Source organism: Lepidochelys olivacea (assembly GCF_965140295.1).
Source record: "Lepidochelys olivacea isolate rLepOli2 genome assembly, chromosome: 27".
NCBI lineage: Eukaryota > Metazoa > Chordata > Testudines > Cheloniidae > Lepidochelys > Lepidochelys olivacea.
In genome coordinates this window covers 5,366,719-5,392,270 of record NC_140437.1, presented here as the reverse complement: position 1 = coordinate 5,392,270, position 25,552 = coordinate 5,366,719, and the positions used below count along the sequence as shown (strand labels likewise).

Genomic DNA, 25,552 nt, shown 5'->3' with positions numbered 1-25,552 from the left:
GACTCATTTTCCCATGCAGATGCAAGGGAGGTGGGAGTGGTTCTCTGGGGACAGAGGATCTAGGGTGTGGGCTGAGCAGCCCAGAGGTAGGAACATCCCAGCCTGGAAAGATGATTTGAGCTGATCTTTACATTGTGCTATTACTAATTTCTATGTTAAGGTCAAACTCCAGGCAGGGGCTGAATTTGGACTCCCAACAGTGGAGTGGAACGTGTTCAAGAACGAGTTGGAACCAGCTCCCAGTTATATGCTTGTATTGCCTGGTAGCCTGCAAACCTGGTTGCTTCCAGTGCCCAGAGATACAGCCCTTCTGCTGGGAGATTGTTAGTGGGTCACTCCGGAGTAGCCCCAAAGATCAGCCAGAGAAAGGTGCATTTGTTTCTCCCCAGCGACTGGAATAGCTTTGATCTCCCCTGTCTGGCAATTACACAGGACGTCAGAGCTCCTGAGCTGCTACCATGATGAATGACTATAATGAACTTGCACCTGTGAAGCATCTTTCTGCCAGTTTGACTTCAGGAGGCATTTCAATGACTGTACAAGCTACATAGGGGAAGATTGATGTTTTCGCCATCACTGCAGTGCAGCCACCTCTGGGGTGAGACCTGGCAGCTGCTTGTTGCGCACAGCTACGCTGCACAACAGTTTGAGGCAGGCATGGAAGACGAATCCTACGCACGACTGAGACTGCAGAACACCGTGGACAGAAGCAGGTCACAGGGCCCTAAAATCTATGGCAACTCACAGATTTCGTGAAGGTCTAATGGCCCCTTCTGGGCTTGATCATCTCTGCAGCAGAGGCCAGTACACTTCCCCCAGTTACCATGCACTGAGCCCAAAACCTTGTGTTGGCTAAAGCATCTTCCAGTCTGGCTCTGAAGACACCCAGCGATGGAAAATCCCCCACTTCCCTGGGGAGTAAGTTCCAATCACCCATCTGTTAAACAATATGCCTCATTGAATTGGTCTGGCTTCAGCTTCCAGCCTTGGTCTGCTAGACTAATGAACCTCTAACACCTGGTATCTTCTCCCCATGAAGGGCCTTATGCACGTCATAGACTCAAAGTCTAGAAGGGACCGTCGTGATCACCTACTGTGCCCTCCTGCATGTCGCCTGCCCTGCCTGCCCACTCCTGTAACAGACCTCACCAAGTCACCTCTCCTAGGCACGGGGCAAATGCAACAGATCCCTAAAGCGTAAACAGCAGGAGAATCTCTTTCTCTCTGATTCACTCTCTCACACGCACACTTTTCTCACTCAGAGGAGCGAGGAGAAGCAAAGCCTTGGTCACACCGAGGGGGATTAGGTAGAGCCTGTACAATCATCACTCACTAGTGCCACTGGCAACGACTGGACAGGAATCTTCTCTAGTCATATAGGGGACATGCCTGTGGTTTCAGATGTGATCCAGGGCCCATGGGAGTCCTACAGGTTGGACTGTGACTGCCCACATCTTCATCTGATCCACAGAGACTACAGTTCCCAGCATGCAGTGCTTCAGCTTGATCCACACCAGCAGGCTGCGTTGCAGGCTTGGGTCCATACATTCCATTAATTGGATCAAAATAGCAAGATCATTGCACGCTGTGACTTCTAGTCTCAGTGAGCTGCACCCCTCTATTAAGGATAAGGATAAATGGGCTTGAAAGGACTTGATTTGTATTGCTAAATGTGGGGAACTGGATTTCACCACACACACACACACCCATGAAAATCTATTTCCATTGATAACAACAGAAATTGACCCCAGAGAGGCGAAGGGAGAGAAATGCTGCCTGACAACTTCCCGCGGTTCGATTATGGATATTTACTTTGTCTGTTTGGGCACTTGGTGTTTTAAGGGTTATAAAGCTTTAACTTTGGGCTTCTCAGAATATTCTCTTGAATAATTAGCTTCCGACCCTCCCTGTGTCCTACAGCTGTGAAAATTTGAACTGATAAAAATAAAAAATGCTTAAAAATAAACATTGATAATACCCCGCAAAATGATAAACTAGACCCATCGGATTCTGCCCAGCCTGGAGATAAGGCCGGGTTGCAATCTACTCCCCTCCCCCCGAGCCCTCTGGATTCAGAAGCCCTTGAGTTTTCATTGGCCCTTTGCCTCCTGGTCATAGAAGTCAATTGGCTCCAAACTTCAGGTCAAAGTTTCTTTACAACCCCTGAGCACCCCCGCCCCCCTGCGCTTCCAGCATTTAATCGCCTGCTCTCCTGGACAAGTAGCATTTGCTGTTGGATCTAAAGGCCATTTCATCAGCCATTTATCTCACCCCTCGCACCCAGCTGTGTGCACACAGCACCGCCAACTGGATTGCTGCCCATCGGGGCGTGCAGGGCAGAGGTCAGGCAGCTGGTGTGCTGAGCCCCCAGCCTGTCCTGCTGGCCGGCACTGGCTCAGTGTGCCCCTGCGCTCCCCCAGCTGCATCCACTTGGTATCTCTCGTCTACTCAGGCTGCCAACCCTCTGGGGCAGGGCCCGTCTCTCCACTCTGTGTCTGTGCAGTGCCTGGGGCCCTGGCCCACAATCAATCACAATCTGAGTGGCTGTGGGGAGAGGGCAATCATAGATTCATAGATTCATAGATATTTAGGCCAGAAGGGACCATTATGATCATCTAGTCTGACCTCCTGCACAATGCAGGCCACAGAATTTCACCCACCACTCCTAAAAAAGACCTCACACCTATATCTGTGCTATTGAAGTCCTCAAATTGTAGTTTGAAGACCTCAAGGAGCAGAGTTGGCCATCAGAGTCCCATGGGATCTACCATCTCTGTGCAGCCTGGGCAGGGCCGTGGCCTGTATGAGAGGGTGTCTCTGAATGACCTGCCATCCCCAGGAACCTCCCTGGCTCTCCCGGACACAGCCCCGGAGCCTTGGCCCCCACCCATTGAATAGCACGGGGACCCTGCAAGAAAGACACCTCTGTCCTGCCCTGCCAGGCGGTCGGCATCAGGGCCAGCCCGTGCTAATGAGCTGCTGGAGCTAAGGCGACTATTGCTATTGACCGGCACCCCCTGGAGGCCCCAGCTGAGATCAGGCCCCGGGTGCCGGGAGCAGCACAGACAGGGGAGAGCCAGGCCCTGCACCAAAGCGCTGTGGGGAGGGGCACTGCCTTGCCAAGTCCCCCAGCAGGTAAGGGCAATGAAATCTCCTGCGACCCCCTCCCCGTGACTGCCCCCAGCTCCCACGACTCCTGCGGGATCCAAAGGCTCCCAGCACCTCACCGAGCTGCTCAGCACCGCGCAGAGTGCCGTCCCTTATTTCTAGTCCCCCTTTCCCCCCGCCCAGGCTGGCTACGCTCACCCTTCGCCTTCAGCTTCTGTGAGTATTACACAACCCTGCCCTGCCGAGGGCTGCGTGTTCGTTCGCCGGCACTTCACACGGATCCCACCCTGCCACGCAATAGAACAAGGAGCATCTTTCTTCCAAAGAGGCTGCCACTGAAGTTGTTCATGAATATTTCATTCCAGGATAGCGCCTGATGGGCTTTTATTTGGAGGCCGAGCCATCTCTAATATTCCCCTTAGCTCCTCAGTCCCAGTCCTGCAAAACGCAGCACTTCCCCGCCCCCAAACCTGCTTGGCGAGCGAGCCTTTCTCCTGCAGGAAAGAACCACCATGCGAACAGGGCAGGCCAAGCTCAGCCCTGGTGCAAGAGGACCCAGCTCCAGGGAAGTCCAAGATGCGGCCCATGCCTGCAGCAGATGTGACTGGCTGAGGGTGCTCTGTATGGGGACGGTGCAGCCTGCCATGTGGAGCGGGGATTGTCTGATACCAAGGAAGCAAAGGGAACAATGGAAACAGCTGGCCCTTATCTAGCCCTCTTCATCCATTGAGCTCAAAGCAGGACAGCAGCATGATCCCCTCGCTGCATGTGGGGAAACTGAGGCAAAAGGAAACTTCCAGGTGGCCTCTGCTGTGCTTCCAGAATCTGATCTCCACCCTCATTTCTGTAAATAGAAACCCCGATCTTCTCCCATCCTCCCCACCCAACAGCAGCAGGTCCTCACAGCCTTGCCTGTGTCTCTGAGCCTCTTCCCTTTACAAGGGACACCCCTCATTTCAGACCCAGAATTCCCTTTAGAGCGCAGGGCTACCCCACCCCTTTTACTGCAGTAACTAGGGGTGTAGGAACTGCCAGAGTGGGTCAGACCAGGGGGACGTTTACTCTGTGGTATCCTGTCTGGTCCTGGCCAGCGCTGGAGGGTACATCAGTGCCAGGAACATCACTCTCTCGTTAGACGGAGATCGTCCGCCCCGTTGCCTGTCTCTGAACCCCTCCATTTCCGTTCAGCCCTTTCGAGATGGGGTGCCCAGAACCAGGCATAGGATGCCAGGTGCAGGCCCCGCACTGAGCTATACACTTACATTACAGTTGTTCCCAGTATCATTCTTCTAGCCCATTCTTTATACATCGTGCTTGCTGCCCTTTGCAGCTGGGCGGCGAGCCGAGGCCTTCACAAAGCTGCCCATGCTGGTGCCCAGGGCCCTGAGCCAAGTGGTCTATGCAGACTGTGCGAACAGTTCAAATGATCCTGCCCAAAGTGCATTCACTTCCATCTGTCAACTTCGAATTTCATCTACCATTCGGCTAACTGGGTTCGGCCCCCCTGAGCTTCCTCCGTCTGTTCTGTCTTCATCCCCCCAAAGAATTCTCTGTCGTCTGCAAATGCTGCCACCCAAATGCCAGTGGACTGGCTCCTGCCCAGCTGTTTGCAGATAACCCTTCCGTTTGCCGGGGAGGGATGCCAGGGAGCCTTGGCCTACAGGGGCATCGGTATGGCTTAGACACAAGGCACGAGGGATGGTGTCCGCTCTGATAGTGCCACCCCAGTGAGCTCAGGGGCTAGCGCGGCTGAGGGCAGAGCGCTGGCCCTGTCAAAGCAGCTCAGCACCCACATCTAGAGGCAGATTGTCAGAGGAGCTCAGCACACTGCACGACCAGGAGGTGCTGAGGTCGTGGGAAGGCTGGGAACCAGCTGGGGGTGCCGCGCATGTGAGAACCTGGCCCCAAGCTCGCTGGAAACTGTGCCTCAAAGGCCCAATCTGCCCTGGCCCACTCTCTGCTCAGCCCCCTGAGGTCAATGGAGGAAAATCGCAATGGCCGCAAGCTCTGTCCTGCACAAAGCCTTGCTCTGGGTTTATTGACCTTTAGGACAAAGAAGAGCCTGAAAGAGACACCACCAAAATCAAAACTCCCCTCTTTAAAACAAAATCTCCTGACTGGTCTGACTGGTAACCCCTTCGGTCCTGACCAGACAGACCCTTAGGCCTGGGGAGAGTTTCACACCCTGGGGAAGTCTCAGTGACTTCAGTTAGATTAAAAAAAGAAAAGGAGTACTTGTGGCACCTTAGAGACTAACCAATTTATTTGAGTATGAGCTTTCGTGAGCTACAGCTCACCTCATCGGATGCATACCGTGGAAACTGCAGCAGACTTTATATACACACAGAGATCATAAAACAATACCTCCTCCCTGCAGTTTCCACGGTATGCATCTGATGAAGTGAGCTGTAGCTCACGAAAGCTCATGCTCAAATAAATTGGTTAGTCTCTAAGGTGCCACAAGTCCTCCTTTTCTTTTTGCGAATACAGACTAACACGGCTGTTACTCTGAAATCTGGTTCCTGGGTTAGTGGTTCAGTTAGATTGCGGTCACAAGTAACATTACTCACACACTTCAGTATTCGCAGGGCTGGGCCTTAGAGGGCAAAATCTGAAAGCAAGTTAAAAGCTGATTGACTTCTCTGTGCTCGTGATCATTGTTCATTTCAATCGGATGATGCCTGAAATGGGAAAACTTGGCCTTGCCAATTCCCACCATTTTCATCACAAGACTTGTGATATTTGGTGTTTGTTTCAAAGTTTCTAGCATTTCCTGGTTGCAGGGAAAAACTCAAAAATGTAACCCAGGTGTCCCCTAATGGCTCAGACACCAGCTGGCAACAAACCCCACAGCTTGGGGTGTTGTTTTTTTAATCTCGTGATTTGAAGTCAGTTTCATGGTTTTGGGGGTTCTGCCTCATGATGTCTGAACCCTTGGGGTGTGCAACACTGGAAACCAGATTAGGGGGCTTCAATTATTTTTTCTAGCAAGTTTCACTTGTTGGTTCTGATGCACTAGTCCAGATAGGCTCTGGTTACGTTTGTCTCCAGGATGCTACAGAAGAGTCAAATCCAAAAATATTTTGTATGTTTTGAAATTAAAAGGAATTCACCAAAACACTGCTAGTCACACTACACTCTGTACCCCCGCAACCCTCCCCACTTAAGAATACCTACATCTCTAGTCTCATTCCCTGCTGCATTCCTCCAGTTTTATGCCAGCGTAACTCCACTGATTTCATAAGGCTGGAGTAAGGCCGTGGTGGGTCAGGTACTTTGGCGTGAAATGAAATTGACCGAGCCCCGTTAAGAAAGGGCTCCACACCTAAGACCCATAATTATCTATGAAAGACAAGAACCACTGATTAAACCCTGAAGACTTGGGGATTCAGAGCTGAACACATGAGTAGCTGATTCATTCTGGGATGATTACAGACGCTCAAACATCCAGAATCTATCACTGGGCTCTAAGGCTCGGCTTCGGCCGCAAGCACTGAGAGATGAGACTCCTTCAGCCCCAGTGTCCGGTGAGCAGAACGCCCTCCGCTAGCTGCTGCCCCCGGAGCGAGGTGACTCGGCCGCAGAGTGTTGCTTCCCATGTAATAAAAAGCGGAGCACAGACTATCTGGGGTTGTGCTGACCACAGATTATCGTGTTCAGTGTCCGCCCTGCGAAATTCACTCACAAATCTCCATGTGCACCCTGATCTGTGCACAAGAAAATACACACCCAGCTGGCTGCACACTTCCTGTGCCTTCAGATTCCTGCCATGAAACTGTCACCGGCTTTCCCAAGGAGCCTCCTACAAGATGTGTGCGTGTCACGGCTGCCTGTGTAACATGGTGATCACATGCACCAGCGCCGTTTGCACCTGGGTTTGCTTTGCACGGAGAAAGTGGTGCACGCACAGATGGCCATGTCACTGTGCGATCGGAGGCACCTGTGAGGTCCTGAGTTAAGGGACTGGCCACAGGGTAAGACATTGGATTAGCACATTGATCCTGCTTCTTCTCGGGGCCAGTCTCAGTGGGATGAGCAGCTGTCACTCACAGCCAAAAGGGTTGCTGCTTTAGTCCAGTGTTTTTGGAGCTAACAGCGCCAGGTTTGATCCTTGCCTAAGGGTGGGTCTACTCTGCAATAAAACACCCATGGCTGGCCCAGGTCAGCTGACTCTGGCTCAGGCGGAAGGTCTATAAAACCGCAGCTTAAACGTTCTGGCTCGGGCTGGGCTCAGGCTCTGAGATCCCACGAGGGAGGAGGGTCCCAGAGCCTGGGCTCCAGTCCGAGCCTAAACATCTACACTGCAATTAGCCCTGTGAGCCAGAGTCAGCTGTGTGTGCGTGTGTTTTATTGCAGTGTAGACGTACCATACATGGCTAGGCTGTGATTCATTACATAATGAGTGCTGCAAAACAATCGGCTTTAGAACATCCAACCTGCTCCCAACTCTCTGAGCCCCTAATGCCCGGAATCCCCACTGTGCTCCTCGCGGTTAAACAACAGTCTCCCAAACTGAGCTCAATAACCACACAGCAATGTGTGCTCTATCCGTGTAGTGCCATTCACACGCACAGTATCTCCCAGCGCTTGGCAATAAAGATGAGTCTGAAAGTAAAACTCTGGAGTCCCTGGATCTGGGGTGTTTGGAATCCAGAGCTCTCTCTGCACAACAGTCTGGGATCTCTAGCACCCCTAGAGCGCTGGGGTCCCGAATCCCTGGACAGTGGGTTGGATTGCATTTCCTGCTGCATATTCCTGTCTGCTTAATGCTGCAGACACTCGGGATAGCACAGTCCCAGGGCAGTGCACTAAAATCCACTGCAACACCATAAAAATCATAATGATAACTAAAAAGCGGAAGCTGAATCTCTCTGCCCAGGTATTTCCATAGCCCTCCGCAACGCAGCATGAGAGCGCCCGGGAATACACACCAACCAGCTATCTCAAGAGGATGGTGTTTTCCTCTCAAGAGGCAAATTCCCACATGACGGGCAGGGAGGAAGCCCTGCGGTGGGAATGCAGTTTAAATAAGAGACAGATCAGCAACCCCTGAGCTGGGGTTTGTCAGAGGAAATTAAACTTAAATATCAAAGAGCAGGTTTGGTTTGGTTCTGGTTTGGTTTTTTGCATGTTACAAGCTAGAACAATTCACCTGCAGCCTCCTCTGGGCAGGAGCTTTGTGGAACAAAGTGTCACGGTGACATGCCCAGAGAGCCAGAGGATTGGAGGGGCTTGTCCTGTGACAGGCCACCCCCTCGCTCCCAGATGCCATTCTGGGGTCCAAAGGGCCTTGCCTTTCCAGCTCTTACTCCCAGCCACATCCCTTGCCTGTGCATGATGTCACAGACTTCCATGGGGCAGTGTGGGGCAGGGCTGTGGGCACAGGCTGCAGGAAGAGGCCTGCGAGGTCAGATCCTGCAAGGTGCTGGTATCTGCTGGACCCCAAGTGGAGTGTGCTGAGCACTCCGCATGATCAGGTCTCCGGTGACAACTCTGGGGGCAGCTGCGGCTCTCCCCAGCGGGCTGACCGCTAGACCTGGGATGCCCACGCTCCATTTCCTCCCAATTAGTGGAAGGAGGAGGCCCCTCCTGGCTCAGAGTCTCAGCCCCTCAGCCTTCTCCTTGCTACACGTCTGTAACAAGGCAGGAGGGGTGAGTGGCGAGGTGTCCCCAGGCCCTGCCGGACCGTCCTATCAGCCCCACGTGCCTGGTTCAATTAGAAACGTTCCAGCCCAGTCCCGGTAGCCCCGGGTGTGATGATGTGACTCAGCAGGGAGGGGGGAGTGTTGACCTGGGAATGTGCCCTGGGGGTGGGAGTCCTGAGAGCCTGTCACCTGAGCCAGGATGGGGAGGGGGAGGTAACACCTCTGCCCAGGAATGTGAAGACAGGCTGCAGGAGGGAGCCTGCTGGTGGGGGGTTTAGTTGGCAGTTTGGGGCTGGGTGGAGGAACGCAGGGAACCCCAGGGCTGGGGTCTAAGCTCCCTGCTCCCCCAGAAGGACTTGACTGAGGGGTCCTGGGTGTACCCACAAGCTCTGTTTTGGACTGTGTTCCTGTTGTCCAATAAACCTTCTGTTTTACTGGCTGGCTGAGAGTCTCAGTGAATCCCAGAAAGAGGGGTGCAGGACCTGGACTCCCCCACACTCCGTGACAACTGGTGGCAGCGGTGGGATGTACTGCACCCCGTGGACGGCGCTTCCTGCAGTAAGTGACTGGGGAACAGTAAAACGAAGGGGGATTGACAGGGACCGGGCGTGCTGAAGAGTCAGAGAGAGACGGTTCCAGGGGGTGGTTAACCCCTGGGAGTGTGTGACCAGAGAGAAGGACTTTTGCAGTAACAGGGTCCCCCGGGGGATTGCAGCGAGCAGTCCCAGGGGCGGAGGAGTCTGCAGCTCGACCCTGGCAAAGAGGTGGTGACCTCAAGAAGGACTGGCACACTAGGGGCTTTTCCTGGAAACCGTAGAAAGCTGCCCGGCCCGCGAGTGGCCAGCAGGGAGATGTACGCTAAACGCCTTAAGAGTGACCCGGTGGAGCTGTGCAGGCAGAGGGGGCTGTGCATTGGGAGGTCCACCAAGAAACAGCTGATTGCCCAGTTGGAGGAGAGGGATCGCTTGGATGACCCGATCCCTGTCCCTGAGGGAAGCTGCCCGGCGGACGCAGTGTGGGCCCTGGGGCCTGACGGGGCTGGGAGGGGTCAGACTGCTGCCAAGGACATCCCGAGACCCTTCCTACCTAGGCCTGGGGGAGGGGTTGGGGGAAGCCCAGCGAATAGCGAGGGCACCCTGACCCCGGCAGCCAGCAGGGGATCCTCCCGGCGGAGCTCCCCATCCCTGGAGCGGATGCGGCTGGAATGGGAGAGGGAGATGAAAATGAGGAAGCTGGAGGATCATGAAAAACAACGTCAACATGAGGAGAAACAACGTCAACATGAGCAGGAGGAGAAGGAGAGGGAGCGTCAGGAGAAGGAGAGGGAGCGTCAGGAGAAGGAGAAACAAAGACAGCATGAACTGGAGCTGGCCAGGCTGAGGAGCAGTGGGGCCCCGGCTGCGGTGAGTGTGGGGGGACCCAAGACGGCAAGGAACTTTGATAAGTGCTTCCTGGCCCAGCGGAAGGAGGGGGAGGACATAGATAGCTTCCTGATGGCCTTTGAGAATGCCTGCGAGATGCACAGGGTTGACCCTGCAAACAGGCTCCAGTTTCTCACCCCCTTACTGGACCCCAAAGCCGTGGAGGTGTACAGCCGGATGACAGGGGCAGAGGCAGGGGACTATGAACTGTTCAAACAGGCCCTGCTGCGTGAGTTTGGGCTGACCCCCGAGATGTACCGGAGAAGGTTCCGGAGTCAGCGTAAAACACCTGAGGTCACCTACCTACAACTGCTCAACCGGATGCAGGGGTATGCCCGCAAGTGGGCAGCTGGGCCCCGAGCTAAAGAGGACCTGCTTGACCTAATCGTACTGGAGCAGCTGTATGATCAGTGCCCTTCCGACCTGAGGCTGTGGTTAGTGGACAAAAAGCTCGAGAACCCCCAGCACGCAGGGCAGCTGGCCGACGAATTTGTGAACAGTCGGTCAGGGGGTAGCCGGGAGGAGTCCCAAAAGAACAGGGCCCCCCCTGATGCAGAAAGAGAGTCACCATGGGACCTCCCAGGGGGAAATAGGGAGAACCCCCTCCAAAGGGGAACGCCTGGCGTCGGGCCCCTCCGACCCGCTCGAGGGGACCAACGTGACCTGAGCTGCTATCACTGTGGCCAGAGAGGCCACGTACGGTCCCAGTGCCCCGGGCTCAGGGACAGACTGAGCAGACCCAACCTACCCAGGGTTAACTGGGTAGGGACCCAGCTGGACGAGGGCAGATGACCCAGGCAAGGGGGGCTACCAGTTTACCACCTGCCCCGGAGGGAAGAGTACCCCAGGCCAGCTCCGCCAGAGGGCTGGAGGCTCTGGACTCAAGGTGCTCGGTTTACAGGGTGGGCGCAGGGCTGTCCCTCCGGAGAGAGTGCCTTGTTCCCCTGGAGGTGGATGGGAGGAAGGTCAATGGATACTGGGATACGGGCGCGGAGGTGACGCTGGCCCGGCCCGAGGTGGTGGCCCCAGATCGGGTGGTGCCCAACACCTACCTGACCCTGACGGGGGTGGGCGGGACCCCATTTAAGGTGCCCGTGGCAAGGGTACACCTGAAATGGGGGGCCAAGGAGGGCCCCAACGATGTGGGGGTACACCACCATTTGCCCACTGAAGTTTTGATGGGGGGAGACCTAGAGGACTGGCCAAGCAAGCCCCAGACCGCCCTGGTTGTGACCCGTAGCCAGAGCCGGCGAGGGGCACTGCACCCTGACCTCGGGGAGGGTACCACACCGGAGGCGCAGGACCCTACCCTGGTGGGGAGGGAGCGCCGAGGGGCACGGCTCAGAGAGGCTGTGGCCTCAGACCCGGCCAATGAGAGGGAACCGGGCCCCGTCCCTTCCCCAGCCGCTGAGTTCCAGGCCGAGTAGAGGAAAGATCCCTCCTTGCGGAAGCTCAGGGACCTGGCCGACCTTGGTGTGGTACGGACCGTGAGGAGAGGCTGCCAGGAGAGGTTCCTGTGGGAGAAGGGGTTCCTGTACCGAGAATGGGCTCCCACAAGGGAAGTAGAGTCCTGTGGGATCAGGAGGCAGCTGGTGGTCCCCCAGAAGTATCGCCGCAGGCTCCTGTACCTGGCCCATGACATCCCCCTCGCAGGGCACCAGGGAATCCGGTGCACCCGGCAGAGGTTGCTACAGAACTTTTACTGGCCCGGGGTCTTTACCACGGTCCGGCAGTATTGCCGATCCTGTGACCCCTGTCAGAGGGTGGGGAAGGCCCGGGACAAGGGGAAAGCGGCTTTGAGACCTTTGCCCATCATAGAGGAGCCTTTCCAGAAGGTGGCCATGGACATCGTGGGGCCTCTCAGCAGGACGACCCGGTCGGGGAAGAAATACATTCTGGTGGTGGTAGATTTTGCCACCCGCTACCCCGAGGCAGTGCCCTTAGCTTCCATTGAAGCAGACACCGTGGCCGATGCGCTCCTGACCATTTTCAGCCGAGTGGGGTTCCCCAAGGAAGTCTTGACAGACCAAGGGTCCAACTTCATGTCGGCCCTGCTCCGGTGCTTGTGGGAGAAATGTGGGGTCCGGCACGACTGGGCCTCAGCTTATCACCCCCAGTCCAATGGGCTGGTGGAGAGGTTCAATGGGATGCTAAAGATGATGCTGAAAACCTTTACGAACCAGCACCCGCAGGATTGGGACAAGTACTTACCTCACCTGCTGTTCGCGTACAGGGAGGTGCCCCAGGAGTCTACCGGATTTTCGCCTTTCGAACTGTTATATGGAAGGAGGGTGAGGGGTCCCCTGGACCTGATGAGAGACGAATGGGAGGGGAAGGCCACTCCCGATGGAGAGTCAGTGGTGGAGTATGTCCTGATCTTCTGAGAGAGACTGGCTGAACTCATGGGCCTGACCAGGGAGAATCTGGCCAGAGCCCAGAGGAAGCAGAAGGTCTGGTATGACCTCAGGGCACGGGCCCGTGCCTATGCCACCGGGGATCAGGTGATGGTTCTCATCCCCATGAGAAAGAACAAACTACAGGCCGCCTGGGAGGGCCCTTTCAAGGTTGTCAAGCAGCTCCATGAGGTAAACTATGTGGTGGAGCTGTCAAACCGGGTGCACCACCGCCGGGTGTACCATGTGAATATGATGAAGCCATATTATGCCAGGGGGAATGTGGTGTTGGCCATGTGTGGACAGTGGGAGGAGCAGGGAGATGACCCTTTAGTAGAATTATTCGCTGGGACCAGAGCTGGTTCCCCCCTGGAAACAATTCTCCTCTCGGATCAGCTAACCCCTGCCCAGCAAGCTGAGGTCAGGGGGGTGCTGCATCCATACCGACAGCTGTTTTCCAACCAGCCTGGACGCACTAATCTGACTGTCCACTGGGTGCAGACGGGGTCGTACCCGCTGATAAGATGCTCCCCCTTCTGAGTCACAGGGAAAACTGCTCAGGACCTGGAAAGAGAGGTCCGGGACATGCTGGCTTTGGGGGTGATCCAGCCATCGGCCAGCCCTTGGGCCTCGCTGGTGGTGCTGGTCCCCAAAAAGGATGGGTCGGTCCGGTTCTGTGTGGACTGTTGGAAGCTCAGTGCCATCACTGTATCTGATGCCTACCCCATGCCCAGGCCGGACGAGCTCCTAGACAAGCTGGGAGGAGCTCGGTACCTTACCACCATGGACCTTACAAAGGGCTACTGGCAAGTGCCCCTGGATGCAGATGCCTGGCTGAAACCAGCCTTTATCACCCCTCTGGGGCTCTATGAGTTCCTGACCCTGCCTTTCAGCCTCAAGGGACCACCTTCCAGAGCCTAGTGGACCAGCTACTGAGGGGGATGGAGAGTTTTGCCGTGGCGTATATTGATGACATCTGTGTCTTTAGCCAGACCTGGGAGGACCACGTGTCCCAGGTTAGACAAGTGCTGGACCTACTCCAGGGGGCTGGGCTGACTGTAAAAGCGGAGAAGTGCAAGGTGGGGATGGCTGAAGTATCTTACCTGGGCCATTGGGTGGGGAGCGGCTGCCTAAAGCCGGAACCAGCCAAGGTGGAGGTGATCAGAGACTGGCCTGCTCCCCACACCAAAAAGCAGGTCCAAGCCTTTATTGGGATGGCAGGATACTACCGAAGATTTGTGCCCCACTTTAGCGCCATAGCCACCCCCATCGCTGAGCTATGCAAGAAGGGGAAGCCAGACAAGGTGGTTTGGACCGAGCAGTGCCAGGAGGCTTTCCGGGCGCTGAAGGAGGCTCTGGTCAGTGGCCCAGTTCTGGCAAACCCAGACTTTGACAAGCCCTTTGTGATGTTCACCGATGCCTCAGACACGGGACTGGGAGCGGTGTTAATGGAGGAGGATGAAAAGGGGGAGAGACACCCCATCGTGTACCTGAGCAAGAAGTTACTACCCCGGGAGCAACACTACGCGGCCATCGAGAAGGAATGCCTGGCCATGGTGTGGGCCCTCAAGAAACTAGAGCCCTATCTCTTCGGGCGACACTTCACCGAGTACACCGACCACTCTCCCCTGACCTGGCTGCACCAGATGAAAGGAGCCAACGCCAAGCTCCTGAGATGGAGCCTGCTCCTGCAGGATTATGACATGGACGTGGTCCACGTGAAGGGAAGTGCCAACCTGATAGCAGATGCGCTGTCCCGGAGAGGGGGCCCCGAACTTCCCCAGGTCACTGGTCAGTGACCCCGCTCAGTTCAGTCTCCAAGGGGGGAGAGATGTGAGGATGTGAAGCAGCAGGGAGGGGGGAGTGTTGACTTGGGAATGTGCCCTGGGGATGGGAGACCTGAGAGCCTGTCACCTGAGCCAGGAGGGGGAGGGGGAGGTAACACCTCTCCCAGGAATGTGAAGACAGGCTGCAGGAGAGAGCCTGCTGGGGGTGGGGGGGGGTGTTAGTTTCAGTTTGGGGCTGGGTGGAGGAACACAGGGAACCCCAGGGCTGGGGTCTAATCTCCCTGCTCCCCCAGAAGGACTTGACTGAGGGGTCCTGGTTGTACCCACAAGCTCGGTTGTGGACTGTGTTCCTGTTGTCCAATAAACCTTCTGTTTTACTGGCTGGCTGAGAGTCTCAGTGAATCTCAGGAAGAGGGGTGCAGGGCCTGAACTCCCCCACACTCCGTGACAACTGGGCCCCCCACTCAGTGTTTTCAGCAGGATGGAGAGGAGCTGCTCAGGCTGCGTGAGCAGGGCTGGGGTCTGCTGGGGTCTCTCTGCATTCGTATCTGCCCCTTCATCCCTCTCGCCACCAAAGATCCCAGCCCCTTTGCGTCCAGGCCAAATGCCACCGGGGATCATTACGCTGGGTCTCCCTAGCTGCCCCCACAGCCGGGGTGCTGGGACAATGTGTAGAGTGGGGGCCTGAGAGCCATTGAACCAAACTGTAAACGCAGCATGTGATGGAAACCACTTCAAGCCCCCAGCACCCCTCGTTCCAGCACCTCTGCCTGCAGCATGACACTGTCCTGAGCGTCTGCCCCTTCACCACCTGCCCAGGGCTTTTTAAAGGGGTTTCACCGATTGTCACCCTTATCCAACATGGTCGCCATCTCCCATGACTGTCACAAGGGCTGAAGCCACAAGCTGCCCAAAGGGAAGAGCTAGGAAGGGGGCAGGGGAATGTGGAGGTGCCTGCAATGGGGCTGCGGGGGCAGCATGGAGGGCACAGTGATAGGGAGCAGGAAACTCTGAGGAGGCAGAGAAATGTGGGGGGCAGGAGGAAGACTGAGGGGGCAGAGGAATGTGGGGGGCAGGATGCAGGCTGAGGGGGCAGGGGAATGCGGAGGGCTGAAGTCCCCATGAATTTTAGCGCGTGTTTATAATGGGGTGTTGCCTGTGTGCTTTGCTGAGTCGGGACTATAATGCATAACGGGGAGCCCCAGCTTATGGGCTTGATCCTGCACTCTCCTAGTCAATGGGGGGAGGGTTCCACCTCCATGGAGCAACATCAGCCCCGAGGGCTCAACATGAGGCTTTTGCAAAGAAGGGACCAAGCCAAAAACAATGTGGATCAGCCTCTGGGTTTAGCCGCTGAGCCCAGCCCAGCCCATTGGGTGGCTGGGGGGAGCTCTGGGACTCTGGGTGCTCTAGTGCTGAGCCAAGCATCCAAACACAGGGCTGGGCCAATCACTGTGGTGAGAAGCAGGCTGCTCAGCGGTGTCTCGGGGCCACAGACAGCCTGGCTCAGAAACGTGCCAGGAATATCTCCAGCTGCCTTCCCCCTCTGCAAAGTGCAAGGTGGGCAGAATCCGGCCTGCTAGAGCCACAGGAAATCAATGGCTCCACAGCCCCCCGGCCCCCTCCTTCCCCAGGATCAGGCGATTTACAATGGATTCCAAACATGTCATCAGTAATTAGCAGCACTTTGCTCCAAAGGAACTTTCTTTCTTTCTAATGTGGGCTCCTGTCCAACAGATGCTATCACAGGGAATCCAGGGGAATGATCTGGGTAATTAGGAGTGTCACAGTGAGGTTCCCATTGCAACAGAGAGCTCTCCCTTGGAGAGAGAAGTCCTCGCCCACCCACCCTGGGTAAGAATTCCCACTCTCCCTCGGCCCCCGCAGCTGAGCACATCACAGACAGTCCCAAGTCTGGCCGCACAACACAGGGGGAGGCAGATCAGTGGGAAAACCCAATTTCACAGGGGGGGTGCTGAGAGGTTAAAGAACTTTCCCAAGGTCAGAAAACAAGTGGGAATAGGATCCAAGAGTTCTTATTCCCCACTGCAACCACTGGTGGTGATCACTGGAACCCCGCAGTCCTGACACCCAGGCCACGCCCTTGACCACTGGACTGCCCTGCCCGCTGCTCTGAGACCTGGGTATTACAGTTCAAAAGGAATGCAGCCAAGTAGACAAATCATGAACCCACCTAGGTATGGGAATAAAACCCAGGAGTCCTGACTCCCTCTCCCCTTCTCACTCATTCTCTCACACACCATTATAATTGGGGCTGGAGTGGGAGGGGGGATCCCATTCTGGATATATGGAGCTAGGGGCCTCCAACACTGACCCCCAACTTCTGTTCCCATTTAGGAGATTTTGCCTCTTTTAGATAGGAAAACTAATTACTGCGAATTTTTCTTTGAAAGTGTCTTAGTCACATTTTCCATTCAAGTGCTCGTCCCAGTGATCGTTTAGCCAGCACTGTTCACCCCCAGAGCACTTGCCGCCCCTGTGAGTTGTCTTGGATAAGTACTGTAACAGCTAGATTGGGTTCGCAATTAGTAAGCGGGGCCTGGAGACTGGCATGTCCCAACCCCCGTTATCAACAGCTACAAGGCGATTGCGCTGGATTGCAGAGACACACAAATGGATTTTATTTACTCTGTTCATCTGTGAGTGCCTGGCCTTGCAAGTACAACCACCAAGCTCGGCCCCACTTCAGGAGCAGAGATGGATCTGCACATTTCACTTTAAGCACGTGCTGAACCCTGTGACTCCCCTGGGCCGTACGCATGTACCTTGCTGCTGTCCTGCCTCCAGCCAGAGCACTTGGGGTCGTCCCGCACCCAGCAGCCAGCCTCACCCTGCGGGGATGGGAAGTTCTAGCAGCTAGAAGGGGCTTCCCTCAAGTAAACCAGTGTCAGCAGGATCCAGCCCTCCACCATTTTGAGACCTCTGCAGCTGGTTACGTGAGTGCAGGAAACAACAAGAGTTCAGGAGCCGGATCCAAAGCTCCCTGCAGTCAGTCAAGAGCCTCCTGCGTGTTCAGCGGCCTGTGGATCAGGCTCTAACTGAGCGGGAGAGAGAGGTCTGGGGCCAGGTGCAGGGCTGACTCTGGCCTTCATCCCGTGCCCCCGGAGTTCAGGGGAGTTTTCCCATTGATTTCAATGGGAGCCGCTGAGGGCCCATAGGGAGCAGAAGTTAATCCTGAGGGAGGAAATGTGTAACTACCGACAAGGGCTGGGATCTTCCAGCAAAGTTGAAGGGAGTTCAGTGCCTGAAGCCCCTGGGATGTTGACGCTTGTCTCTGGTCGGCCTTTCTGAAACCCCCACCCTGTAGCTTTATGGATGATCCTGCAGTCTCGACTGCATCCTGACACATCGGCTAACAGGCGGACGCAGCCAAGAGGGGCACATCAGGGATGTGTAAGGACAATAAAACTTTGAATAGGAAAAAAGCCATTTCTATTACTCCCAACTTATTATTATTATTCACATAATGCAGCAACCCCACAAGTAGACGTCTCTCATTTAACGATTTCCATATTCCCACTCTGCCCCAGGACCCCGGCTGCCCAATTGCAGTGCTGAAGTCGGTGCTGGCTAGCTGTGCTTTTAACAGGGGGAATTTTCCAGTAAGAACGTGGGTGAAAACACAGGTAACATTGGCCAGATCCTGTCCCCACTGCAGTCAGCGGCCAACCTCGCCCGAGCAGATGGGGGTAGGAATACATCCTATCTGTCAGACGGCACGTGAGCCTGCTAAGCACAGTGGCTCCAAACCACCCAAGCAGATGATTAACGTTAATTACATGACTCAAGGCATTGGCTTCAACAGGACGACTCACATGCTTCCAGTTAGGCACCTGCTAAGTGCCTTGGTGGGCTGGGGCCAGCATGCTCAGCACCTTGCACATCTGAGCCCAGACACGGGAACCCAAGTTTGGGCCGAGCATCGCTGTGTTCTGCTAACAGAGGAAAAGTATCTGACAAGAGGGGCTGTCTGAAGGGAGCACAGGGAGGGACCATGGCCCAGTGAACAGGGCAGCAAGTGCTGAGGTCTCTTCCTGGCTCTGAGTGCTCAATGACCTTGTCAAGTGACTGCCCTCTCTCTGCCTCTGTTTCCCTTCTTGTCCTGTCTCTGTCTTATCCATTCAGACTGTGAGTTCCTTGGAGTGGGGGGGTGCAGGGCATGCAGGATCAGGCCCACATTTAGCAAATGATAATGGGAACTACAGGGAAAAGACTAGAGGAGAAAGCCTGCTCCCTGGATGGAAGTTGGTCGATATGTAAAGCCCCAGGGCACGTCGCAAAGGGGAGGGTGTGACTCTCAGATTTCCCTCTCCTACAAATGAATCACTGAGACTCATCCTTAATGATGGTGGCACGACTGCTCCACTACAATAGCGGGTGACACCGACAAAAATTAAGCTCAGGTGACATTTAAGGTGTGACAGGAAAGTCATTATTAAAGCTGATGATCTGTGCATTAAATCACAGACAGTTTTCTTTGGAAGGGAGGGATTCTAGTGACGGTGGAGAGGAAGGTAGATTTCAGTGCACAAAATAGCCTTTGACATTTCTATGAGGTCTGCAGGGCATTCTAAGTGGAATCTCAAGGAGCCTTACAAATTGGGGACACCACCAGTGTGCAGCCACCTCTGGGGTGGAGCGTGGCAGCTTGGCAGAACACCGATAGTGGCTGAGAGCAGAGGACATTTTGCCAGGTGCTGGAGTAAACCCCTGTGAAGAATATTTCAGTGTTAGGGTGGCAGGAGGGAATGAATAAGCCTTAACATTGTGAAGGGAATTTAGCCCTGGTAAAAGGTGCTGGATTGGCAGCCGTGGAGACTGATAAAATCTGTGTATGCACAGAGCTGGTGCCTCATAGGCTGGCACACACTGCCCCTGCTGATGGGATGCTGCCCATGAGATAAGGAGGGACCATTCTGATCATCCAGGCTGATGTCTGAGTAACACAGGCCGGAGACCCTCACCCAGGCCTTCCTGCACCCAGCCCACAACCCCTGTCTGGGTTTAAGTTCCACTTTCCATGGTCCCGCTGGTCCTTTGGCCTCCTGGGACAGCAAATCCAGGAGTCAATACAACAATCTATAATGTAGCAGCAAGAAGAAGAAATAACCTTTCGTGCCACTTTTCCTCCTTGGCTGCCAAGCTCTTGCCAATGCAGGGTTCTATTACCCCCGTTGTACAGATGGGGATGTGTAGGCTGTAATTGCCCAGTGCCTCTGCTGGTTTACAGAAGGCAGTGGGCTCCAGTGGCTAGTGCACTGATAGCCGGCAGGTGAGGCTGGTTCTAGTCCCAGCTCTGGCAGTGTGACCTTGGGCAAATGGCCGTGCCTGTTTCTCATCCTATCCTTTGTCTCTTTAGGTGGGGCAGGGTCTGTCTCTCACTCTGTCCGCAGCGCCTCTACCATGGGGCGCGATCTCAGCTGGGACCCGGGGGTGCTACCGTCAGGTGAATGAATAAATATTCTAACAAAGGAGGCCAGACCAGAGGATCCCGGCCTTCCCCTCTGGCCTGAGCAGCGCTGGCTCTGTACATCAGCAGGCAGCTGTGGTTTGGGTGAAGTGAACATCCCTCTGCCAGGAGCTACCGGAGACCCACCAAACTCATCGCACCCCACAGGTGAGCCTTGTGAAAGGCAGCTGCTCATGCGCAATGGCCAATTGAATAAGCAGTGGGGTGCAACCGTTCGCTGTAAAAAGGCCCCAGATCCCGCAGCCCCTCTGTCCCTGGCAATTTCCCTGGGGTGGGAGGCGGGAGGGCCCCAGCACAGGGTGTGTCCGAGCTGGTGAACTTCCAAGCGCCCGCTGCGCCCCGGGGCGCGGAGCCAGGCTCGGGGCAGCCAGCCCGGGAGAGGCTTGCGGGAGGGAAGTGGAGCACAAGTTTCTCTCCTCGCACCTGAGGCCTCAGCCGGGACGATGGCCGCAGCCCTTCCTCCGAGACCGGACCGTCGAGCCAGGCAGGGAGCTCGGGATCCGCCCACCCAGGGGGACAGACAGCGGGACCAGACGGACAATCAGACACCGCGCGGCCCCGAGGCAGGCGCAAGGCGGGTCCCGCAAGCACCAGATCGGCTGGCCGCTTTGTCCAGCGGCCGTCGGGCAGGAGCCCTCGGGTGGTGCCCGCAGTCACCCGCCCCGGGGGCTGGGAGCGGGGCCAGGGCTCCCTTCGCGGACTCTTCCCCTCCAAACAACGCCCCAGCATCCCGCATGCACCCGCACCCCCAGGGGTGAAGGGGCCGGGCTGGGGGGGGGGGCGAACCCAGGGAGAGACCAGCTGGCCGAAGGGCCTTGCCGCTCTCTGAAACCCACCGCCTGTGAGAGCCCGGCCAAGCCCAGCCTGTCTCCTCCCCAGCCAGGAGACCCCACACCAGCCCCAAGACCCCTTCCCCCCCCCCACCAGCCCCAGGACCGCCGCCCTGAGACCCCATTGCAGCCCTGGGACCCCTTTCCCCCCCCCCCCACGGACCAGCCCCACACCTCCCTGAGACTCCACTGCAGCCCCAGGACCCCCGCCCCGAGACTCCTTCCCCCCCCATACCAGCCCCGGGACCCCCGCCCCGAGACCCCACTGCAGCCCCGGGACCCCCGCCCAGAGACCCCCTCCCATACCAACCCCGGGACCCTTCTCGCCCCGCTCTTCGAACAGAAACTTTGTTGGGGGGTGGGGCGGAAGACTCGGTCTAAAAATAAATTCTCCAGCGCAACTTCCAGCTCCCTGGCCTGGGCTCGGCCCCAGCTCAGCCATGGGAGCCTGGAGACCCGCAAGCCACGCGGCCCTCCCAGGCAGGAGCCGGACCCACCGCTCGGGGCGCTGGGCTGCCCCTGCCCCGTGGCCCTCGCCGAGGGAGGGGGGTGGGGGGCCCTCGCCGAGGGAGGGGGGTGGGGGCCCCCCCCCTGCCCCGGGGGGCCGCGGCGCCCCGCACCCACCTGCCCGTTCTTGCACAGATCCGCCCACATGCTGGTGCCGTCCCCGCCGCGCATCAGCACGTGGTAGGTGAAGAAGTAGGTGCCCGGGACGCTGCACGTGAACTTGCCCGTGGCCGCCTCGTAGCTGTTGCCCAGGTTGGTCACCACGTCGTCGAACTTGAGGATCTCGTAGCCCTCGTGCGGGTTCTTGAGCCCGGCGTAGAAGGCCACCCGGGGCGCGGTGCTGTACGTGGCCGTGCTGAAGGCGCCGCTGCCCCCGGGCGGCCCGGGCGGCCCCGGCGGGCCGCGCTCGCCCTGCGCCCCGGGCGGGCCCATGGCCCCCGGCGGGCCCGGCTCCCCGGCCTTGCCCGGCCGGCCCGGCTTGCCCTGCGGCCCCTGCACCAGCGTGGAGGGCGGCGGGGGCCCGCCGGGGGGCTCGGGCTCCGGGCGGGCGCTGGCGGCGGCGGTGGCGGCCGCCCGGCCCAGGTAGGGGTCGCAGACCATGCGGCAGGTGCCCAGCATCTCGTAGCGCCCGCCCGCGCCCGCCGAGCTCACCAGCGCCGGGATGAGGATCACCAGCGCCAGCAGCATCACCACGCCGAGCGCGGCCGCCAGCAAAGTTTTCCTCCCCGCGCTCAGCCGCGGCCGCCCCGGCGGGGGAATGGTGCCCGGTGGCGGGGCCGCCGGGCGGGGCAGCGGCCCGGGGGGTCCCCTGGGCGGGTGACCGCGGCGCGGTGCCCCCAGCCCGGGACGGGAAAGGAGCAAAGGCGGAGCGGCCGGCTGCTCGTCTCCTCCCGCCGCCTGTCTGCTGGCTGGAGCTGCGGGAGGCTGGTCCCTGCCCATCGATCCCCCCCGCCGGAGCGCAGCGGGGCCGGGCGCCCGGCTCCGGCAAAGAGCGGCGGGGCGGGCTGGCCGCGGGGCGGCGGGTTGGTCGCGCCCCTGCTTGGAGCGCTTCGATTTTCGCCACCAGCCGTTCCTGCCGCCACCTGCGGGGGGGGGGGGGGAGAGCGGGATGGCCGGCCCTGCCCCGCCCCCCGCCCGGAAAGTTGGTCGGGGAGGAGTCGCCTTCGCCGCTTTGTGAGCGGCTCTGGGTCTGTCCAAGGAGCTCCGGGTGTCCCTAGGACTCGGGGGTCCGGCTCTCCTGGGGGCCGCTGTCTCCCTGGGGGGGGGGTGGGTCCGGCTCTCCTGGGGGCCGCTGTCTCCCTGGGGGGGGGTCCGGCTCTCCTGGGGGCCGATGTCTCCCTGGGGGGGGGTGGGTCCGGCTCTCCTGGGGGCCGATGTCTCCCTGGGGGGGGGGGGGGCTGCAGCTGGTTACAAACAACAGCGAAGCACCCGGCAGGCACGAGACCGTTCCCGTGGGTTTCTCTGGCTTTTCGCTCTCCTGGGAGCCCAGCGGGGGAATGAGTCGCGGGTTCAGCTCCCGGCGTTCGGGTCCCACGGCTCAGCTGAGCTCGACCGGACAGGGCCGCCGACCCCCGGGGAAGTCGCCAGGCAGAGCCCCGCTGGCAGGCGGCCGAGCGGGTCACACTTAGCGGGGTTCCCTGACCATGGCCCTCCCCCCTCCGCTCAGCCCACAGGCTCCTCGGGCTGGGGTGCCTCACTTCCGAGGGGGGGAGTGAGAGATTTTCGGGGGGGGGACCCACCGCTCATTACTCCTAGTGCAGCACAGGATCCTGCAGGCCCGGCCTCACTAGTGCCTCGGTTTCTTTCTCCCCAAACCTGGCTGTCAACTCCAGCCCCCGCCCGTTTCTAGAGTGTTTGTCGCTCGGGCTGGAGCCTGTCGGGCACTGGGGGGCGGCGGGGGCAGGCCGCCGGGGTCGCTGCCCGGCCCGGCCCGGCCCGGCCCGGCGCTGTTTCCCTTTGCCGTGGCTCGTGGCCCTGCTGCGCAAAGCGAGTTGCGTCTCCTGCCATCGGGACATTGGTCAGCTTCGGTCTCCCCCGGCGCCCAGCCCAGCCCTGCCCCAGCGAGCCGTGCAGCCAGGCGGGGAAAGCGGCGTGTCCCGCCCCGTAGCCAGTTTATCTCCAGCGCCCCCGACTCGGGCTGGCCGGGGACGGGGCCAGGGCACTAGGGAGGTAAGGTCCGACTCCCCTGGTAAAGACTCGAGCTGAAGTTTCGCTCTGGGGCACGGAAAGGAGGAGACGCTGCCGAGTTTCCCTGGGCCTTGGCCTCTTTCCCCAGCCCAGCTCCATGGCCCTGCGGCTACTTGAGCTGAAATGGGGTTCGTAAGGTTAGGGGGCTGCTGCTGTCCTGGGACCTTTCTCCCACCCACCTGTTCAGGTGAGATCCCCTGGCTTTGGGCCTCTGGCAACACCCACCCTTCAGGCATCGGGCACCCAGGCAGGGTCCCGGTGGGAGTCCCAAACTTCCCCACCATGACCCTTCACTCACCTCTCCCTGCAGCCCAGAGCCACCTGTGCCGGGGTCCCCTATTAGCGGGGAGATCTGTCCTCAACCCTCCCCCCCACGGGTGCTCCCTTCACCGCCCGGAGATCTATCCTCAACCCTCCCCCCACGGGTGCTCCCTTCACCACCCAAGTGCTGTGGCTGTCGGCCCCCGATGGATTCTCCATGCTTCGCTGGAGTGGAAAATAACAGCTTCAAACTTTGCCGAGCAGAAGGCGCCAGCGTGTTAATTAACAGCCATCTTGGCCCATGAGCTGCTGCTGCTCCCAGGGAGTTTAACAGGAAGGGAAAAGCGGGGGTGGGGGGGAGGAGTCCTCTCCCTCTCCGGTAATTACGAGGGAAAGGCACAATCGCGCTGCCTCTCAGCAGGAATCACCCCAAGGGAGCTGAGCAGACGGCCACTGGCTGCAGCAGGGGTCTCTGTGTTTCCTCGGGGGGTGCCCCACGCCTGGGCCCTCTGAGCCACTGTAGCATCAGCATATTCAAAAGTGGCCTCTGAGTCTGGCTGTCTCCAATTCTGACCCCAGCTTGCAGCTGGCTCTGGGCGGGGCTCAGCATGCTGGCTGCTGCTGGAGCGAGAGGAGTCTGCCAGGCCGCTCAGGCTGGCATTCAAAACCCGAGGCACCCCGAATCAACAGCCACCTCTGAAGACCTGGCAGCATCTGCTGGTGGTGTCTGCCCCCAGTCAGTGCCTGAAATGCCCCAGATTCTGCAAGAGCTCCTGGACCAACCCACTTCCATGCCTTCGATTCACAGATTTTTAAGGCCAGAAGGGACTGCTCCTCTGACCTCCTGCTTAGCACAGGCCAGAGAAGTTCACCAAGTAAATCCTGCATCCAGCCCATCACTGGAGCCCTGAATTCGTGAGCCCGGCCTCAGCTCTTCGCCCGAGGTCACGAGCCATGAGGAATGGCCAAGTGCTTGGCATGTGGCTCACACAGCCATCCAGATGTGTGGGTGCTCCCCTAAGCTGCTTGGGCCACCCGGTTTCCCTGAGGATCTGGAGAGAACAGGGTTTCCCTCAGGGTGCCAGCTTTTCAGCTTTCTGCCCCAGCTGGAGAGGCCTTTCCTGTGATACCTGGACCCTCTTATCAGGACTTTGCAGAACTGCCTTGGCTCAGTGAGTTCAGCCCCACAGTGGGGAAGCTTTGGACAGGGGGCAGGCTCGGCACCTGATTCTTCTTTTGCTTATGCCACTTTAACACCAGTGTCACTCCATTAACTCAGCAGAGTCCATCCTGGCCCACCCCAGTGTGAGAGGGGAACCAGGCCCTGGGATCCTGCCCCAGTCCCAGGAGCATGACTCACTATCCCTAATTGCATAGCCCTGGGGATGGGACCCACAGAGATGAGACTAAAGAAGCAAAGCGCCCTTGGGCGTCTGCCCTTCCCCTCTCCAGTAAACAGAGCTTAGTGCAATGACCAAGGACCTGCCCGATTCCCCAGCTGCTGGCCCGAGCCACAGACCTGAGTGCCAGCAATTCCCTCCCGAAGCCAAAGGGGTTTCCAGTGCTCAGCACCGGTTTGGGGAGGGATAGCTCAGTGGTTTGAGCATTGGCCTGCTAAACCCAGGGTTGTGAGTTCAATCCTTGAGGGGGCCATTTAGGGATTTGGCAAAAATTGGGGATTGGTCCTGCTTTGGGCGGGGGGTTGGACTAGATGACCTCCTGAGGTCCCTTCCAACCCTGATATTCTATGATTCTGGATCCCAATGCAAGGGCCAAATTCATCCCTGATGTAACCCATTGATTGCAGTGTGGCCATGCCAGGCTCTTCGTTAGTGATTGTAATGAGCTCAGGTTGGTTCTCAGCCCAGACTTTCCCCCGGGGTCTGAGGGAAGGGCTCAGAGCCCAGTGCGCACCAGGAAAG

At 57.9% G+C, this 25,552-nt stretch overlaps 1 protein-coding gene across 1 annotated transcript in view; it reads right to left on the bottom strand.

The window, feature by feature from the left end:
• The window catches only part of C1QL1 (complement C1q like 1), a 70,870-nt gene extending 48,662 nt beyond the window's left edge, over nucleotides 1-22,208 (bottom strand). The window contains exon 1 of the mRNA XM_084615725.1: nucleotides 21,300-22,208. Coding sequence (XP_084471851.1) covers nucleotides 21,300-22,121 — 822 coding nt within the window. The 5' untranslated portion in view covers nucleotides 22,122-22,208. The remainder of the gene's footprint in view (nucleotides 1-21,299) is intronic.
• Between the last annotated feature and the right edge of the window lie 3,344 nt (nucleotides 22,209-25,552).